Source organism: Lepisosteus oculatus, unplaced genomic scaffold, assembly GCF_040954835.1.
Source record: "Lepisosteus oculatus isolate fLepOcu1 unplaced genomic scaffold, fLepOcu1.hap2 HAP2_SCAFFOLD_306, whole genome shotgun sequence".
Taxonomy (NCBI): Eukaryota; Metazoa; Chordata; class Actinopteri; order Semionotiformes; family Lepisosteidae; genus Lepisosteus; species Lepisosteus oculatus.
This window is the reverse complement of record NW_027167838.1, coordinates 69,009-90,879: the sequence shown is the minus strand read 5'-3', so window position 1 is coordinate 90,879 and position 21,871 is coordinate 69,009. Positions and strand designations below refer to the sequence as shown.

Genomic DNA, 21,871 nt, shown 5'->3' with positions numbered 1-21,871 from the left:
TTCAAGGGGAAACTCAATCCTACCCAACATTAGAGACATGCCTACTTTTGCAAGTGCCAGCTTGATAATGGTTTAAGTTCCTTAGATATTTTTTAACTTCAGCTAGGTGTATGGCCTTTGACTTAAAAATCAGTGAATCATTAAGGAATGCTGGAAGGCTTAATAGAATTAAGATATTCTTACCAGGTCGAAACACCAGCACGGCACTGTAACCTTATTCTTTATAAAAATGTGAACATAAACTCTCTCTTTTAAACTGTACAGGCCTATTACAAAGCCAGTTGAAGTGGACAGCTCCACAGAGTAAACAGTCATATAATCCGATGCTTCTAGTTGATCAATTATGTAGTAACTGTACTGTATATGAAGATGTGGTGATTGTTTTTATTTAACCTTAACCACCTGTTGCATAGGTTGTCTTGTGTTTTGCAATACGTAGTCTGTGGTGTTATTGATTTAGCTAGTAAAAATATATATATTATTCATCCATTGTGTGGTTTCTGCGTAAAAAAAAAAAACCCGCATCCACAGAAACAAAAATCACAGACATGTGCCGAACAGGACTACTAGTATCAATATAACGGCAGCGTCAGTTTTTGTGCTTGATATGAACTGCCTAATGGGGCCACAGGAATAATGGAAGGCAGGTCAGATCCAGCACTTTTATTACAAACAAGCCTTTAAAGAAACACAAACAGAATGTACTTTTATGATTTGAAATATTTGTATATCTCCCCCCCCATATATTCAGTACTTAATTCAAAAAATGTTTTTTTAGATGCATGACTTTCTCATGATACATATCCTTCCAAAATACATTTTACTTTTGCTATTAAGGTCAGTAGTGAATAGTTTAGGAACATGTAAAGGTTTATTCCATGCTGAAAAAAGAAAAGAAACATTTCAGCTGTAGAGTCTTCTTCAGGTGTCCGTTCCCGTTTCTTTTCTTCTCCTTTGCGGCCTACGCGTGTTGACGCACTACCTACTTGAGCTACTGCAGAGTTTTCTTACATATTACTTACCACCATTTGCTTTGACTTGGAAAAACTATGCAGAATCTTTTGAAAACAGCCCTTTGTCTATTTCTGCCAGCCACGTGTTACTGGCAGTCCTCAAATGTGTCAACTACCGCGAGGAAGGCCTTCCACACTCCAGGCCTGCTTGAGCACACAGCCCCGCCTCCTCTTCTCCTTTGACTGATCTCTCGGTTCGTGTTCGCGATGCAGGTCCAGTGCGGACCCCCGCCCTTCATCACACACCACTTGGAGTGGTCCACCATGATGCCGAAAGGCCTGGCCTCTGGCAGCTGCATAGTCTTCACGTTGTACACCTTGTGCGCCACAGAGCAATTCGACGGCAGAGGCTGATGAAGCTTCCCCCAGCTTTTGGCAAAGAAGTCGTCTCCTAAATAGTTAACCAGCAAACCTGAGTAGAGATCTGAAACGGAACAGAGTCACAGGTTCCCTGTAAGAATCTGTCCCAGACACACTTTCTACCCAACCAAAAACAGGAAGTGCACTTGCTACCAAAACGTCAAACTGGAACCGAGAACAAGTGAATGTGTATTTCTTCCCCCCCTCTCTGAATGCTGTACTGTATTGGTTGCTACCCAGAACGTTCTTTTTTAAATCAGCACCACCAATATACAGTAGATCAAGTGTGAAGTGTGACATATTGCTTTTGAAGGGCAGTGTTTGAAACTTACTGGATTGTTCCTTTTCTACATAACCTTTTTTTAAATGTATTTAAATGACAACCGTTTCCAATAACCTTTAAAGTAACAGCAGAATGAGATCCTTGGATCAATTAATCAATTTCTTTTCAAAACTAGTTGAGATTAATGGAACAAACTGCACATGTTATTTAAGTCCTGGTTCCTTTCAAGAAACAGCAGGATGAGATCCTTGAATTAACTACTAAGAAATTAGCTAAATGGGCCAAATGTAACCTCTCGTGTTCTTAGGTATTAAATGGTATCTAAAGAAGCTACACAAGTTATATTTTTATCCTTTCTTATGTTTAAATCAACATACCAAGAGAAAAACATGATTTAAATTGTTGTATAAATAAAAGATTCAAATATTCTATTAATCAATTTGTTCAAGAATTGGGCTTTACAGAATGTTAATAAAGCACCTACAAACTACCTCAGACACAAATCCTAAACCTAAATTACTACTGAGTATAAATTGATGCTTTACTAACATCCCATAAAATCTCTTTTGAAAGAAAGCGATGCTATGAAACCTTAAATCTAAAGTGTAACCGCAGAAACATGTAGGAAAGTTCAGTTGCCAGCTGGCAGATTGAGAAAGTTTCACCAAAACAAAGTATGCTTTTTTTATATAAATACATCTTCAATTGGGAAAGGCTTTGAGTAAAAATAAACTGGATATTGTTCCACAAAATCTTTGTGAGAAAGTGGGTCTTGCTGGCTAGAAACAGCCAACATACAATAGAGTTAGACTTTGTAAAAATTAAATAAATTCAGATTCTGAGAGGCTCAATAAGTGCTTGTTCAGAGTAAATCAGACATCGTTGTCCAAGTTTCAGCAGTGATACATAATTCACTGAATACCAAAACCAACAGGGTTGGACACTTTGGGATATCCAAGCGATCTCAAACTCGTCCGATAACTGCAACCTCTATGACCAGCTGGGCACCAGTGCTCTTGTACTGTTGTCAGTGAAAGAAAAACCATTAGTACAACTTATGCCAACTCTGACACTTAGCATCACTGTGGGGCTGTTAAGCACATATTTTGAAGAAATAAGTACATTTCATCATCTCTTCCAAGCTGGTACAGGTCTGGAACTGTGATAATTAATTTGTGATTTTAAAATGTAGAGGCATGCAAAAAATTAACTATTGATTCCAAATATCTAAAATGAGAAAAATAGCTGATGTGACATTTTCACTTCCCAGGAACAAACTGCAATAATGAAGCACAGAGATTGTTTATGGATCATGGCAACTGTGTTGTTCAATACTGTTTCTGTATCTTGAATTGGAGAATAGTTTCTAAAGAAGCGATCAGTTGGTAAACAAACGTGATCCATAGACTTTACTGATTTTTTTTCTGCAGACTCTAGCTCTGCCTTGAGTGGTGCTCACCGTCATTAAATCTAGAGCATTTTGCAAAGCTGGTGAAAGTTTACCCTGCTAAAGATGTCAGGGGCAGCTGCTTAAACCAAGGCTCTTTCCTGGGATAGCATGTTCTCTGAGCCACACACTGAAGGTCTCTGTGGAAGGTTTGGGGGACGTGATAGTCAAAAGAGTATACATGGATATACTGGAGTTGCACAGCTGTAGAGACAAGAATGAAAAATAACCAAGAGTAAGCATGGCATTTTCATACATCCAGGTCAAATGCCCCCTTTCTTTTTCCATTAGTCTGGAGAGTTTCCTTTATTTATTTTCACTTGTTAAACTATCCTCCAAGTTCTAAAATGTTGACATATATTTTCAGCAGCCACAATACACATCATTTAGATTTAATTAGAAAGTCTAAGGCTATTTTGGTATTTATTTTCATCTGTATACACAATGAGGTGTAAGTCTATTAGTGTCCACCTATTCTCAGGGTTATATTAAGCTTGCATATGAAATTGAACCACCAACAGAAAATAACAGAATAGACTGGTTTTTGCCCACAGGTAAATTTAGACTAGGAAAAGAAAAGGTGCTCCAAACCAGAACAAGAACTGCAAATAACCAATACTTGAATCTTAAAATCTGGAAAAATTGTACCAAAGGCTTTCAGAAAGTGATAGACAGCTGTGATGTCAATGCCATGGACATACTAAAGCTCAGCAATCAAACTTGTTCTTGAAAAGGTTCACACAGCTGTATGTACATGTGAACGCCTACCTATGTCCTTGAAGGTGCTGTATGTGTAAGTCCCGCAGAAGAAGGTCTGTGCATTTTCATGCCCACTGGAGGGCAAGAATGATGTAGAATGATTTTTCACATCTGGAAGTTCTGGGGTGCTGTGAACCAGCCACACTCCTGTCTGTCTAACATCACAATCCCTGAAAAAGGTCACACAAGATATATTCAAATCTCTTATCGTTTTTGATCCGTCTGGTTTTTCAGTTTCAATGTTTTTAAAGGACAAGTCTGCTCTTTTTGAACGGAGTCCATTATCAAGCCTGCTTCCAGCTGACGAAGTCAATTAATCAATTAAGTTCAAGAATCAAACGAACTGTATAATTGATCAAACTAAACAAAAAATCTTCTATTTTGGGCTAGTTTTCAGTTCTCTTAATCTGACCTTTGGCTTTTTTGTCCAACCGAATTAAACTGAACATACTTCATGGCCAAAAGTCAGATTAAGAGAATTGAAAACCACAGTCCAAAATAGGACTATTCTTAATCCTATTAATTGTTTTCATTTCTTTTCAACTGACAATTGGCCATGAAGTATGTACATTTATCTCTTAATCTCAACAATTTAATTTACTGTATTCATTTAGAAATGGGCTACTGTAAATTCAATTCAATAGAGCCCACAACAAGCATCTTTAGTGTTGTTTTACCCAGCAGATGAATTTTTTATTATAAACATCAGTATTATATTGATTTACAGAAGTGTTTTTAAACTCAGTGATTTTCACCAGGAGAAAAAGCTTTGAAGGCAACAGATTTGTTCTTAGCTTATGTGATGCCTCAGTCAAAGAAATGTAAAGGGGAAAAAAATAATGAACAAAAACAAGATGGAAATATATACTTTAAAGCTTTATGATTCAAGTTTTAAAACCAGAAAACACAGAAAGCTGGTGTTGGTATTCTAAAGACACAGTATATACTTCGGACGTGCCATCATGTCTTGACCATACACAGGAAATCCTAAAATAAATGTTTTCTACTGAATCAATGATTTGGACAACATCTGCAGAATCACACGTGTAAATGTTCTACCCTGAAATAGTGTAAATGTTAAAATATTTTATTTTAGATATATATAAAATGAACAATTCACATCCTGCATATGTAGCAAACATTGCACTTGGCTTTAATCATAGGAATAAGCAAGCAAACCCAGCAAGTATTACAGATACAATTCTATTGTTTGTTGTGCTGTCTATGATGTTTTTTCCCCCCATTTTCTGTGTCCTTCTGTCTTGTACATTATAAAATGTTACTTACCTTAAAGTTTGTATTTGTATTGCACAAAAGGCTTTTGAATTATAAGAGAAACCTGTGAAAATAAACAAATCGAAAAGACAATGTATATCCTGACCTCACTTTCTGGGAGATGACACAAATAATAAATAAAGGTTTCTTACCTTTTAATGAATGTAGGACAAAAAAGGCTGCAAAGTCTGCCCCACTGCACTCTTGGAGTCATTCACCAATTTCTTCCCATATACCCAGCCATTGGTATGGTCATCCATGTAGAGGTATCGCAGACCTCTTCCTTCATCGTGGTCTGGCAGCTTATACAGAATAAACCTGTATGATTCCAAAAACACATAAAAGAGTATCACATCCTGTATACTGCTCTAGAACTGTGACACTGTACAATGTGTCCTGGGTGTTGGACAGTGTTAACTGTTGAGATCACTAGAAAATAAAAAGGGCACTTAAACAATACTAGTGTCTGTTGCCAGTCTGTGGGTGCACTGGTGCTTCTGGGAGATGAACAGAACCTGTGGCAAGAGAAGAAGGGTCAAGCAGCCTTGATCATTTCTAGGTGATGTAGTGGCCTACAAAGCAAAAATAGCTCTTGTTTTTAGGGGTCCCCCATGTTTGACATGAGCATTGTGGCACAACTGGAATAATCGTATGCGATTAGAGCTCATTTTCTGCATTTTAAACCAGCAGAGCTCTGTAGAACTGAACTGCAGCAGTTGACAAAGAGTCAACAGTTGACTAAACGAAGCGAGGCAAGGCAAGCATCTCACAAACATTACTCTCCTCAAGAATACATTCTGGTGAATCGTTTCAAAACGAACTATTGAAAGGAAAAAAAAAACTTTCAAATCCAATAGTAATTTTTTTATGACAAAAAAATCAGACGTTGTACCCTGGATTTACAGATGCAGCCATTCAAAGTGCGCGGCACAGGCACGTACCGGGGGTAATTGGCTACGTCATCGCGCATCGTGACGCGAGACGATGCAAAATACCGCGGTACGTGATGGGTTGACCGACGGGCACTCGTGGTGCGTTGATCGGTCGTAGAAAGATTTAAATGTCTTTACTGTGCCAGTTTAAGTATTGAATATTTATATGGAATTTTACCACTGAAGGGAAATCTTAGTAGCTGAGCATAAAAAGAATAGGAGCATACTGTAACGTGTGTGAAGGCCATAAATGATATTAATTTTGGAACATAAACATACAGTATATGGCTGGTCTCGGTACTAAACAATACACACCAGTATTTTTTCTCCCTAAACATTTTAAGCTTCGAAGTCTTTAACTAATGTGATACTGGAGTCAACAAGCATACTTTTAGAATTTGATTAAAAGGGAATATAATATGGAATTGTGTATCTAAAGAAATTAATAAAGATATTATATTCATATACCGCAACACAAGAATAGTACACGCTGTACATTGTCTGTTGATAATGTTTCTGTAGTGCTTTTTCAGCACTCTGCATATGACCTTGCCGGTGGCGCTGTGGGTTAGGTTCCTGACTCCCACTCTGATCGAATTTAAGTAATTTTAATAACAATGAATAGTCACCTATGCGTTACAATATAAACATTTATATTGATTTAAATCACGTTTTGATTTAAATCGCAAACGCGGGTTTAAATACATGTTTTTTGATTCACAATCAGACAAATGCAACATAAATTGATATCTTTGTCTTCTAAGTATCTTAATAAACTTTCAGCATAGCTTTCTCCCCGTTTAGATTTATTTTTTCTTGGGACCTTGGGATCAAATGTGGAAAGATTATATTGTAACCATTTTTATTTTTTAAATACATTTTAGAAAAGTGTATTCTATACTAAAAAGCTGTACACCACCTCCTATAAAGATACATATTGTAATACTTTCGGGTTCGGATAGGACAGACACAAGAACTCAGACTTGCGGAGTCAAAGCAAGTTAAAGCCTTGATTTTATATATCACCTTTAAAAGTGGCATCTCAAAGCAAAGTAAATACCCAACACTGATTGTACCCATCTGTCCCCATTGTACCCAGAGAGCACAGCCAGGACAGACAGGCAAATAAGATACACTCCACAGACATTCACAACAGCGAAATATCATAAAACGTTTGCACATGTAGTTTAATTATTTGTTTTTCAGGAAGTTAAAAAAACACTTGAATTACTTATCCAGTCTCTCGAAATAAAATTATTTTTCAAGCAATGCAACTAACGTCAGGCAACGTGTTTTTTTTAATCCAACATTGACAGCCACATCTTAAATCTTGTCAGTCAGTTCTTTTTTCTCTATTTGAATTGTGGCGATTCAAACAACCTGGGATAACAAGTGGTCTCAAAGTCACCTAGCTCACAGAGCTTCAACAACAGATGACAATTCCCTTAGTCCTTCCTTAGTCTTCCTGAAATTGTCAGATTATGAGTGAATAAAAGCATTTTATTAAAAACGTTTTAATCGCGTATCTAAGGAACTAGCAGTATAACCTTGTTCATGCACAAACAGTGGCATGTGACATTATTAATTTGGGTGTCTCCTCCTGCCAGAAAGCTCTAAATTGCATTTTGAGTGCGGTTTTTGACTTTTTTTAAATTGCAACCCATAAATAAAGCTGATACTGTTTAGACTTTTAATTATTTTAAACTGTATTACAGCAGCACAATGCACAATGCAACGTAGATCGCTATCTTTGTCTTCTGCGTAATAATGTTCACCTCTCTGTCCAGCAAATTAACAATAGTAATAATAATGAACTTTATTGTATATGGCGCCTTTAAAGGTGGCTCCTCAAAGCGCTTTACAGGATAAAAACAATAACAACAATAGTGTCAGGCTGGGCAAACGATTTTTTTATAGAAATACAAAATGAGATATAATGATGTGTTCCGGTTTAGACATTAACGAGTACAGCCCCCCTCTCTGCGGGAGTGCTGGCTGTGACGAATTAAACCGGTTTCACAGGTATTTTCAAAGTAGAAGGGGACAAGATTTCCAGCGAAAGACACCTCCCCCCCTCCAAAAGTACAGTACTTACTAGTTAAGAAAGCTAGGCTACTCAATGAAATCGCTTTAACTTGCTAATACGTTGGTGTAACAGTCCGGGCGTGGCAAGCTTGTAATGTCAACCCGACATTTACGGCGAAAGGAACCCTTCTTTCATTGGAAGACAATGAACATATTCTAGCCCTAAATGAATTAATAGCAAATATGGTTTACATAAAAGACATTTTTCCAAGAAAGTTTAGCCTTTGTCACTAATGAAACCACTAAATAAAGACATAAATATAGAAATCTTAAGATTTTTAAAATACATGACTTTGCTAAACTTATTTAAAAATAAAAACGATTACAAAGGCCAGCGGAGAGAGACAACAGGGGAGGGATGTTGGTTTTACATAAGGGGCGGGGCTATGGAAATTAGGTCTGTTTGGGAATGTGGAGTTACATGTTCTGGCTGTTTGTGAATTATCGTTATTGAGTATAGAGTGTTGATGTATTGATTTTGTGTAATGCTGTATGTTGAAAATTGGATTTTGAGGAGGGTTTAGTTTTGCATAAGGGGCAGGCTATGCTAATTGTAGGAATTTGAGAGAGTTTTTGGTTTGTATTACAAATAATTCGTACTAGATATTGAGATTTGTTGTTGTCAGCATTTGTCTGATTGTGAATAAAAAAACACATACATTTAAACCCTCGTTTGCGATTTAAATCAGTATAAATGTTTATATTGTAACGCATAGGTGACTATTCATTGTTTATTAAAATGACTTAAATTCGATCATGTTGTGATATTTAGAAATATAAAAGTCAATTAATTGTCCATAATATTGCTATTCTATTTTTTCAAAGAAATGTCGCAATACACGAATATAATCATATCGTTACATCAGAAATTGAGAACAGTTCTTCTGAGGAACTGAAAAGAGACTCCCATCTTGAAAACAGTTCTGAAATCAAACCACTCAGTGTCCCTGTAGAACCGTTGAATATTGAACCGGTTTCCTTAGTTGGGCTCCAGGAAATGTCTATGGCTAAATCAACAGAATCACTTAATTTGACTTTAGTGTGTACTGAGACTGTGGAAAACATCATAACACAGCTGCTATTGCAGATATACCCTACTTTGATAAAAGAGGAAACTTCTACAGAAATCCCAGGGAAGATGTCTGTGTCTTTGCTGAGTCAGATAGCTGTGGACCTCTTTGACAGTGTGTTGCAGGACTTGTCCGAAAACCAGGAGATAACAGTTGTGAAACAGGATAATGATGTGTTTCATGAACCACACAAGATTCAGCAGGTTGCTAGCTCTGTTCACAATGAATTGCTGTGCCAAACTGGATCCCAACAGGTTCTACAGAAAGCTGTAGCCACCAGAAATGAGACAGTGGTCAAAACCATAATCAGTTCTATGGTGACCAACATTTCCAAGCTGACACATTCAGCTTCCCGATGTTCATCCCTTTCACCAGAGACCAGTATTAGCAGAGAAGCAAGTGAGATCGTTGATGAGGTGAGGGGTGATACTAACATAACTAGTGAGCACAACAAAGAGGCAATACCCAGTCCTCAGTTTTCTGAAGTTTCTCTTGTTTCTTCTGAAATAGTACATGGAATCACACATAATCTGCTAAAGGAAATTCAGCTAAACTGTTCCAGCCCTGAGTCCAGTACTCCTCAAGCTGCCATTGATATGGAAACCCGGAGCACTGAGCAGCTCATGTGCACCAAAATGGACCAGTTAGAACCTTCACCTGTTATTTGTCGAACAGTCAGAAGTAAAAATCTGCAGTCTCCTATGACAGTCTCCAAAAGGCTTTTCTCCAACAGTCCCAAGTGGTTTTGAAAACAGTTTCCAGCCAGAAGACACTATGGATAAGCCCTGCTCATCACGTTCCCTAGGAGAAGCTGTTGGTGTGACACCTTGTTAGCTTCTGAGACACGAGAGAAGCCTGGAGATTATCTGGTTCAAAGAGTCCAGGATCTAGAAGGAGTACAGCAGTGTAAGGCTTTAGGGAAGAAAAGCTCCTCGAGGCCAGACTGTATGAAAACACGACTTCTGGAGTCCTCTTAGCATGATGTGGTTGATGAGGTATGACCAACAGTTCCAAACCTGTAAAAATTTCTTATGAAAGTAGGATGGACCTGTTCTGTACCTAATTAACAGACATTAGTGTAGAAAGTACTGGAAACTGGAACTCTTATTTTGTAAATATGATGATAGTTATGTTGTGCATTTTCTTTTACAATAAAACTACAAATCCAGATTTGTTTTCCCTAATACTGTGTAACATCTCAGAAATATCCCTACTGTCAGTTCATAGCATACGTTCTAAACTCACGTGTCTGTGGATGTCAGCTTTATCACTTTCTTATTCAATTAGTACAAGAGCAATCAGGTGAGTTAATGCTACTATAGAGAGACTTGCTCAAAGTATTGTCTACATTTCCAAACTGATGTCTGCATCATAAAAAAAACTGAGATGCATTTTCTATACATGCAATTGTAAACATTCACATTGGTTTATTATTTTATATTTCATTGTCTGCCTTTATTCCAGTGTTAACGTCAGTGCTAAAAACATATACACACCCCATAATCCTTATCTTCTTTTCAGTAAGAGAAGTGTTACTTGTTTTGATTTACACTGAACAATCACTGAACTGTAACTTTTTGTTTTTTTGTGACAGGAGTTGCCCGGACACTCATCTTGGTATGTGTACAATCCCAGCCTTAATAAGGACAAAAATCTCAGTACAGCCCAAAGCAAGAGTGGTCTGCGCATTGACATAGCAAAACATTACAGGACCCCAATGCAACTGACCAAAACTCTAAGAGCGAAGGGCTTCTCTCGCACAGCAACATCCCCTTTGCAGTTAATAAGCCGGATGAAGATGTGAATGTGAGCCAGAAAGTCAAGAAGCATCCTTTGAAAAAGTTTGGCTCCATGATAAAGCATAAGATCATGGGTAATAGGTCAAAAGACGTCAGAATTCAGAATGAAACAAATCCATCTTTGGAAAACTTAAGAGCCCAGGGAACATCCAGTGGACGTGGGAGCTGTGAAAGCTTTGGACCATTTCAAGTGCCTGATGAGTACAGCAAGCCTCAAAAACACAAGGTATGGATTAGATACCCAAACTTTAATTATTAATTTGGACATTGTATTTTTAATATTAGCACTACAGAAATTATTTGAATAGAATGCTCATTTGTACATCAAATAACACTCTAGAAGACATTCCTATTAATTGCAATCAACAAGAATAGCAACTGCTACTGTATGGTGGCCAATGCTGAATGTTCTGTATGAATAATGACTACAAATTTATCAAGATCAATACAGTACGTAACAGTTCAAGTATAATAGCTGTGGAAGAAATATTCCTAAATTGTTTTCTTTGTGTGCTCATAGTTTTTCAAAAAAAGTTTTTAGTTTGGACAGATTCAGTAGGAATAAGCCTCAGAACACTCCATATGGTGAGTATTTAGTTTGTGACTTGGATTTTATTTTGTGTAGCACATTAGTGACAAGTGTGGTTCAGAATTAGACATTGGATGGAATTTATGTAGAATGGGGGAATTCATCCTAAATTTAGAATCCTTTAAAAAACAAACTGATTTGTATACAAATTGGCCTTGGTGTTCTGCAAACGTCAAGTTTTATTGACTCTGCTACCTCCATAGGAATGGTGAGGCAGAACTCTAAACTCCACTCTGATCAAGTGGTCAACTGTGCACCTCTACTCTTCCCTGATCTCTCTTCTTCTAAATAGTCCATTGTCCAGTGCATCAATCTTTGGCAGTCCTCTTCAACAGTACTCTATTTTCTCAATTTTCAGTGCCCTCCCTCATTCCCTTCTACAGTATCTCTCGGTATAGTAAATATGACTAAATGTGACTTATATGATAGATATAAGATATAAGCTAATACGTCTTCCTTCTTTTACAAGTAAAGTTATGAAAACCACTTTAGAACTAAACAACAGGATCGCTCATATGAAAATAAGACCCTAGCAGTAGTCAATATGGTTTTAGAAAAGGTCATTCTTCCTTTACCATCTTGTTAAAATTCTTCAAACAAGTGACAGCAGTAAACACACAGAACGTACAAAATGATATGATTAGATTTTAAAGATGCTTTTGATAATGTTCTTCTTAAATTAAAGGCAATAGGCATTTAGGGAAATTCATGTATTGAACTGGTTAAGGGACAGGTAATAGTACAGATCAGGGGTGAATAGTCCAATAGAAGATTTCAGGAATAATAGTTATGAATGTGATTGAAATGACTGAAAAACAGTTGTCTAATAGCCAAATTACCACACACCTTTAATCAAATAGCTTCTTATTGAATAAACCTGACATTAAGATGCCTCTGGGTAGAACTGTATCCAAAGTCTATCTTACCTGCTGCCATGGAATAAAGAAACTGGAACAGTGACATGTCAAACCACTCTGTGTTTCCAGGGATCCCTGTAATTCCAAACTCCAGGAAGATGCCAAAAAAACCATCGTTGCTGTCGAAGATGTCGACTGCTTTATCCAGAGCCTTCCTGTAATAATCCATCTGCCACCATCAAACATGTTTCACATGGAGGGGAAACTCCTTGCAATGAAAACTCAAAAAAGGAGTTCTAATGATGGGAACCTCATTTGCCTATCTGATCTACTGTTTCTGAAATAAAAATAATCGCATTCATGTTTTTGTATAATGTTGTGTTATTCAAATAGGTGAGCACACTACCACATGCATGACCAGACACTTTTAAACTAAATCACAAAATGGTTTGTTAGTTGTCTGTAAATATCTTATTGGTGTACTATACCATTAAAAAAAATAAAACAGTCTTAGCCTTCATAATTCTATTCATAGTTATAGCAAGACCTGATTTACTGTAAGTATTCAAAATCCTCAAAGCTACTGACCTACAGTAGTGCACTTCATAAGATTTAGTAGTGCAGCACGAACTAGGGGAAACTATTTGGATTTAAAAAATATAAGAGGTTTAAATAATCTACCAAACAGGGAAATGCATATTTTTATTCAAAGGGTTTGGGGCCTGGAACAAACATCCCAACTATGATGTGGACGCTGATATCCTGACGTCCCTGAAGAAAGGGTTAGATTAGATACATGAATGAATTGGCTACTGAAAAACCAGGCAAGCCAGATGAACTATCAACGTTCTACTGTGCACCAACAAGTGCACCTAATGAACTTTCGTGTGATTGGCAAGTTGCAATGCCTCACTGCACAAGCTGTATTCCTGGTCAGAGGGCTTAAAACAAATTGCCAACTTTTTGTGAAAGTACATAAGCTATAACTATAGTATTCTCATTCCAGAAAATGTTGCGTTTCTTTTTTCCATCTGTACTGTGTATATATACTGTATGGACTAGGAACTTATCTACTCTGTGTTTTTGGTTTCCCTTCGGACCGCTTAGGGGAGCGAACGGTTAACGGACCGCGGTGAGCAACAAGTCCTGAAACGGTTAGCCATCATCTTGATACTGTCTGCAGGAGAGAGTAATTTTAATATAATTTGTCTTCCTGGAGATTGATTTAGATTATTCGAGAAATTCAAACTACGATCAAAACATTTATATTTATAGACATACTCCAATATGGCGTCTCGCTCTCCATTGTCTTCCCCCGACTCTGCTACGGGTTCAGGTACCGACCCGGCTCGGCCAGACACAGGAGAGCCGCTCGGTGGGTCAGATTCGGATTCAGACTTGGGTCTCGGGGAGGAAGGTTGCGGTGCTGGTGACCTGGGGTATCGCCTGGAAGAGACGGAGCTCGAAGCCGAGTTTGAAGCGGCAGCTGAGCGGCTCCGTGGACTGGTGCAGACAGCGAGCAGAGAACAGCTGCTTTACCTGTACGCCAGGTATAAACAGGTAAAGCGACCCCAAACCTTTGGCAACTCTTTAATAAACTGAAGCAAAGACGTGTTTGATGTGTTTTCGGGCTCAAGGTCAATTAGTTTGAAACCTTAAAAATGTGCACTCAGCATGTGCATAATCAGCTGCTGTCATGTAGTTGGTGACCTTCGTGTTTATAAAGTACTGAGTACGTTTGGATGAAGAAACCACTAGCAATATTTTCTAGTTCCCCAAGGGATCATCTTAACTGACAAACGTTGAATAGAAGTGTACAAAACGACTTTTCTGCTACTCTCCAAACATTTTGTATTACTGACAAACCTACTGGCCACGTAAACTGAGTTATATACATTATTTATATGCAAAATTTAGAAATAAGCAGTTGGCATAAATGAACAGGGTAATAAAATATATATCAATATATATATATATCATATCTAGCACATTTAAAAAATAAATTGAATCATTTTCCACACAGTGAGCATATTCCCCCTGTGAATTTAAAATAGGAATACAGTTAAATTCCAGTGGATTTGCTGTTTGAAACAGCCATTGTTATCCTGTGTTCACATGATGACTAGCTAATCATATTCTTAAAGTTTGCTTCTTCTCATTGATACCTTTTCAGTTGTTGAATATGTATTCCTTTCAGTAAGCGATAGCTAAAGTATTGTGCACAAACTCATTTTAAGTTACACAAGGCAAGAGACAAATCTGTGCGACTCCACAAACCCACACTAAATATAGGTTTCAGTGTTGTCCAGAAAAAAAGAAAGGTAAATGTGTGAACTTTCACAGATATTGTAAGAAACCCAACAGACCAGGGAGTGTAAGTAGGATTTCAGTTGTTAAAGGCTAAATACCATCCTAGGCAAGTAAGATCTGTCAGTCAACTTATGGGATAGACTATGACTAAATTACATACCCGAGAAGCTGAGTTCTAGCATTCACAGTCTCCTTGCCGAACTGTATTAAAAATAGAAAACAAAACATTTGCCCTACTGAAAAGCGGTTAAGAGTTTCTACCAGCTGGGCTCTGTAAGGCTGCTGATGGGTTACACATTGTGCTGTGATGCTGCAGGCAGGCCTGGAAGCAGCTTGGGGACATGAGCAAAGAACAGGCCATGCAGGAGTATGTAGCGTGTGTGCATTCGCTGGACCCAGAAGGAGGCCAGAAGGTAGGGACTTCTGACTCAATTTCACTTAAACCTGCTATTTGTTTGGTGTCAGCTTTTGGGCGCCAGGATGATGTCATGCATTGAGAGGGCGAACTGTCTCTGGGACAAGCTGTCAGATTTGTTCTAGAGATAAACCTGTTCCTGGGATTCCTACAGTACAAGAGACAGTTTCACATGATTCGTCAGTAAACTACTAGCTACTAGCAACCTAATGAATACGGTCACTTGAGCAGCCCACTTGTGTCTGTAACCTCTCTTGCGTTTTTCAGTTCTTGGCAGTTTGTATACTGAAGTAATTCTGGCAGTCATTTGTAACATTAACCTCTCTCAACACAGCACCGTCATCTTACCTAAACAAAACATGAATATTAATGATCAGAAACTAAGGCCCACTTTAAAAATCACAAATATGCTCCTTTAAAAAATCACAGAATCGGGTTCCAGATAGCTGCATGTTTTGCTTACTCAAAGAGCAAAAGGTCTGTTTTCTACCAAATGTTACCAAAAACATCCCTGCCCACTTGCAGCTGACAGGACTTAGCTGTTTCCCCATATATACTGTATGCCATATATATCCAGTGAGTATAATATGAAGAGGGGTGGATCAGTGTTCACTGTTGTCCCTTTTGTGCTACATTTAAATAAATAAAATAATTTTTCAGTTTGCATTGTCTTACCTTTATGACTACTGAGAATAAGTACTCTGGAACACAATCAAAAGAAAATTAAAATCTATATAAAGGGCCAGCATGGGTGTGGAGTGGATAGCGCTTCTGCCATGTAGCACTGGGGCCCTGGGTTCAATTCCAGACCTGAGGTGCTGTCTGCGTGGAGTTTGTATGCTCTCCCCATGTTTGCGTGGGTTTCCCCCCACAGTCCAAAGACACGCTGGTAGTTTAATTGGCTTCTGGGACAATTGGCCTTGGTGTGAGGTTGTGTGTGTCTATCTGTGTGTGTCCTGTGATAGACTGGTGTCCCCTCCAGCGTGTATACCACCTTGCGCTCACTGCATGCCAGGATAAGCTGCAGCTCCCCTGCAACCCTGTATTGGGAAAAAGCAGTTAGAAAATGGTGGGATTTATAGTTTAAAGTGTGAAGTGTATGTAGATAGAACAGTTATATTTCAGAATAAACAAGTATTCCATGTCTATGTGGAACAATTATTTGTTTATATTTTGGGTATCAATTTTGAAGTGACTAAAGGATTTACAAAACAGTAGTGCCTGGACTTTAATGAAGAGGATATGGCATTAAGGAATTCGAATTGTTTTAATTCAGCATTAGCTCTAGTGTAGATTTAACAGCCCAGTTCATAGAGGCCACGCAGAGTGGCCTCGATGTGTCAGCGTCTCTTATGATCATTGGTGCTATTAGTCGCAGTTCATGCTTGGCAAATTTGACAACTTGCCCAGAGTGGTGAGTGCAGTATTGCGAGATTTTCTCTCTTCACAATTCTCATGACTATGCATTGAAGGACAATAATAATAGTATAATGTTAATTTTTGAGTGTTTTTAAATAACCCTCAAAGCTCCTTATAGTAGTACACATAATACACAAAAAACGAATGGCACATATCAATGTTATAGCATTAATTTTTCAGTTGTTGAGCTAATATCAGTCTTGTCACGGTTTGCTTTCAGAAATGTTCTGTTGTATCTATGTCTTAATTTCAGACAGACTCCTGTAAAGTACAGAAACCAGAATAGTAGTAATCGAATTTGATTTTCAAATTAATCTGTCAGCAGGATAGCAGTGAAACCCAAAACCACAATGGTAAAAACGTTGCCCAAGAGCCAGTGTATAAATATTAAATAGTTACGTTTCCAGTACTAATCTCTATGTAATACCTCGGGTTAGTGCAATAACATCACTTTTAACTAGGATTTATCAATTTGTTTCTGGTGGTGGTATTGATAAATAAGAGCTAAACCAAGGAAGGGGTGTGCCAGATATCCCAAGATAAGTTTCCATGTGATCCAGTGTGGGACTGTGATTGACACCAGCAGCATTTTAGTTGAATAAAAAGCACATCAAGTGATCCAGAAGCCACTGGAAAATCATTAACTGACTTAACAATGGTAGTTTCTGTACTGTGTATCCAAACTCCAACTGAAGAGGTTCAAAGAGCTCATTAGATACAAGACGCAATTAGAATTAAGTCGCATTGTCCATTTCAGAGTTTTTGTGAGAAAAGGCAACTTAGTGGTACATAGTGGTAGTTAAGTGCTTGAGGTCCTAGGTCAGTTTTAGAAACCCTTACGTAACTAGAAATTTATGTCGAAATGCCCATTAATCACACCCCACGGGCTATGCATACATGTGTACAGTACATCAATGTGTCAGTTTACATATGATGTTATTTCGGTCAGTTTCTTTCTTATGAAGCACACATAGAAAATTAAGTTCAATAATTATTAATGCAGTGTTCTATAAATAGAACAAATATCTAAACATATTCATATGATGCATACAGAACGTTAAGCTCTATAATTTATAACGTAATGTGATATCAATAAAAAAATTGATAAAACCTGTTTGCCCGGATCGTGGTCACTGTCCCCCCAGATGACACGTTTCTTTTAAACCGCTCCACAAATTCTCACATGAACGTATTCTCCAATATCATCACAACAATACCATAATGTTTGTTTCCACAGATATGACACTATTATGCAATAAACCAATAAATTAATGAACTAGCAGAATCCCAATAAAAACACCCGGCCAGCACAGCATGTCAATATTATACATTTTTACCAACAAAACCGCAAAAGCAAAAACCAGCAAATATATATATATATATCCCATGTTTTTACCTTATTCTGAAGCATGATATATATCCAAAATAACCCAGACTTGAACGTTATTGACTTCATAGTAAATGTTTGAAGAACGACCGGTAGAAATAAGGCGATCTGATTAGTAAAAACCGCTTTCATTCATTGTATTTTCAGCCATTCAGAGCTCTTAGGGGGTAAGACTTCCTCTAGAAGCCTCGAGCTGCATTCCGCCTGCCTTTTAGCTGTCAATCATTGACTCAGAAGGGGTAATCAATCAGTTTTTTATCAGTGCTCCTTTTTTTCACACCAGAAGGCAACTCTGAGGTTTTTTTCATTGCATAACAGCAGATAAAGGCTCTCTAGCAGTGTCTAATAGTTTTTATAGCAATTGCAATGGTTATTATTCTTATTTTCAATATTTTTAGGATTTTTTATTATAGGCGTGAAATTTCATTCCAGGTTCAGTCTTCACAAAACATGATGTAGAATTTTTTCTAATTGATCAATTTTTCCCAGATTTGTATCCAAGCTAGTAGTCACCTAGAACAAGGCTCTTGACATGCATATAGTTAAAAAATCTGACCTCTGAAGACCAAAAAATCATGGTCACCTGCTGTTTTTTTTTTTTCATATGTCTGTCTGCTGAGTGGACACATTGAGAAATATAAGAAATTTGACTGTTCACCCTCAAAGCCAAGGGGGTTACCTTCAATTTAAGACCTGAACCAGGCTCCTGCTATGTTCTGCTGCAGAGATATAACAAATGTTTAAGGAGGAGGAAATTTCAGGCGGAAATTGGCTAAATGTGTCAATGTTAATAACAGGTTAAACAAAATTTGGAAGTGTCAAACATTTTTCTCCTACATTTTAATGTGAGAAAAACAAAACAAAGAGTTTGTTACCTGTCAAGGTAGGTGGGATGTTCACTACCTCATTATTTTTAAAGCAACTTAAAAGGTAAGTGTACAAATGCATAAATTAAGATTCAAACAATTAAAAGACAGTACAACAATCAAACAGCAAACTGGAACTATTTCTGATCAAATAATCTGTTCTCTGATAATAAAGTTGTTGTGAAAAAGTAATGTTACATTGATAGTTCAGGTGGGTAGCTGCGTCAGCATGCGTAGGCTGCAAAGGAACAAGTAATAGGTTTATTCCATGCTGAAAAAAAGTTTAGGCCATGGAGCCTTCTTCAGGTGTGACTCCAGTATTCAATTACTCACCAGTTAAATGAATCTTCAATTCCAACTCGGCTCTTACCTACCCAATTAATCTAATTATTTGCTTAGCCACAACGGTTTAATGTCCTTCCCCAAATCTCTGGGTGCTTCAGAGATAAAAGCCATGTCCCAATTCTTGACCTGCGCCCTAAGCCATTTCTACAAATCCGCACTTCTGTAATGTAGCGCAAGTGTGGACTTCAAGTGCGCCAGTATTAAAGGGCGCACTAGTACAAAAAGGTAAAAAACACCCTCGCGTGACGTCACTGTTTTGTCACACGGCTCAGGAGGGTCGAAATCCAAGTCGGCTGTTAAATTTCGTTGTCTGCTTGCAGTTTGATTAAATTGAATTTTATCTCGTCAATCCCTGTACAAATGTAGTGATACTGTGTTCATTCATGTTGTAAACTTAACCTCGATTCATAACAGGCGAAGTAAACTAAGGAATCACTGGCAATATTGCTGCTTATTCCAAGCTGTGTACTATTAAATACATTTCATATTGTCTGTCCCAGTACAAAATGACAGTATGAGGAACATAACGCTTTCATTCAACTAAATAAGGTAAACTTGGCTATACCTCAAAGCTTGTACTATAAAATACGAGCACCATTAAATGTTCTGTGTACAAAATACAAAGCTGGTAAATGAATAAATATACATCAGTTGAAATGGGGGTGACGAAATAAAAGCTTTATGTCAAAACTTTGTACGTAGAATACATACAGTTTAAATCTAAAGTAGCCTAATGAAGTTTGTTTTTTCAAAAAAATTGTAACGCTCCGGGGTTCACGTGGGTATGCGCCCTCTCCTCTGCCGCCTCAGGTCGAACCCCCACCATTGGGGACTCGAACCTGGGCCTCCGTTGCACTCGACAGGGACCCAGCCAGCTGAACTAAAGGGAAATCTCCCATCAGCCCGGCGGCTGCGGTCCCTGCTATTCACAGGGAAGGGCGGGGACGTCACCGCGCTGGTAAGCCGGCTCTCACAACCAATGGTGGCCGTATGAGTTACAATATTATGAGTTCTAAAACTTAAAAAAAGTTCAATTGTACCAATACGTGAATATTTTATTCTCCATGGCAACTTCTCTCCGCCTTGATACGTTAGAATGTGGAACGTCACCATTCCGCGAGCAACTGGGGGTAATTCCCTCCAGCGGAGTCCATTCCGATGCAGACTTCAGAGAAGTCTGCATTGGCGGTGCTGTTGAGCACCATTGTGACAAATTTAGAAATGGAATAACTATTGGATTTTAAGTCTTTCTTTCCTTTCAATAGTTCGTTTTGAAACGATTCACCAGAATGTATTCTTGAGGAGAGTAATGTTTGTGAGATGCTTGCCTTGCCTCGCTTCTTTTAGTCAACTGTTGACTCTTTGTCAACTGCTGCAGTTCAGTTCTACAGAGCTCTGCTGGTTTAAAATGCAGAAAATGAGCTCTAATCGCATAAGATTATTCCAGTTGTGCCACAATGCTCATGTCAAACATGGGCAACCCCTAAAAACAAGAGCTATTTTTGCTTTGTAGGCCACTACATCACCTAGAAATGATCAAGGCTGCTTGACCCTTCTTCTCTTGCCACAGGTTCTGTTCATCTCCCAGAAGCACCAGTGCACCCACAGACACTAGTATTGTTTAAGTGCCCTTTTTATTTTCTAGTGATCTCAACAGTTAACACTGTCCAACACCCAGGACACATTGTACAGTGTCACAGTTCTAGAGCAGTATACAGGATGTGATACTCTTTTATGTGTTTTTGGAATCATACAGGTTTATTCTGTATAAGCTGCCAGACCACGATGAAGGAAGAGGTCTGCGATACCTCTACATGGATGACCATACCAATGGCTGGGTATATGGGAAGAAATTGGTGAATGACTCCAAGAGTGCAGTGGGGCAGACTTTGCAGCCTTTTTTGTCCTACATTCATAAAAAGGTAAGAAACCTTTATTTATTATTTGTGTCATCTCCCAGAAAGTGAGGTCAGGATATACATTGTCTTTTCGATTTGTTTATTTTCACAGGTTTCTCTTATAATTCAAAAGCCTTTTGTGCAATACAAATACAAACTTTAAGGTAAGTAACATTTTATAATGTACAAGACAGAAGGACACAGAAAATGGGGGGGAAAAAACATCATAGACAACACAACAAACAATAGAATTGTATCTGTAATACTTGCTGGGTTTGCTTGCTTATTCCTATGATTAAAGCCAAGTGCAATGTTTGCTACATATGCAGGATGTGAATTGTTCATTTTATATATATCTAAAATAAAATTTTAACATTTACACTATTTCAGGGTAGAACATTTACACGTGTGATTCTGCAGATGTTGTCCAAATCATTGATTCAGTAGAAAACATTTATTTTAGGATTTCCTGTGTATGGTCAAGACATGATGGCACGTCCGAAGTATATACTGTGTCTTTAGAATACCAACACCAGCTTTCTGTGTTTTCTGGTTTTAAAACTTGAATCATAAAGCTTTAAAGTATATATTTCCATCTTGTTTTTGTTCATTATTTTTTTTCCCCATTTACATTTCTTTGACTGAGGCATCACATAAGCTAAGAACAAATCTGTTGCCTTCAAAGCTTTTTCTCCTGGTGAAAATCACTGAGTTTAAAAACACTTCTGTAAGTCAATATAATACTGATGTTTATAATAAAAA

At 37.8% G+C, this 21,871-nt stretch overlaps 1 protein-coding gene and 1 pseudogene across 1 annotated transcript; one reads left to right on the top strand and one right to left on the bottom strand.

The window, feature by feature from the left end:
* Window positions 1-654: 654 nt before the first annotated feature.
* LOC138227274 (deoxyribonuclease-2-alpha-like) lies at window positions 655-6,107 on the bottom strand (annotated as a pseudogene).
* Window positions 6,108-13,257: 7,150 nt separating this feature from the next.
* On the top strand, window positions 13,258-15,652 carry LOC138227276 (acyl-CoA-binding domain-containing protein 6-like). The gene is made up of 2 exons (XM_069186282.1): window positions 13,258-14,029; window positions 15,096-15,652. Exons 1-2 carry the CDS (start codon window positions 13,757-13,759, stop codon window positions 15,204-15,206), a joined length of 384 nt encoding a protein of 127 aa, XP_069042383.1. The 5' UTR covers window positions 13,258-13,756; the 3' UTR covers window positions 15,207-15,652.
* Window positions 15,653-21,871: the final 6,219 nt, after the last annotated feature.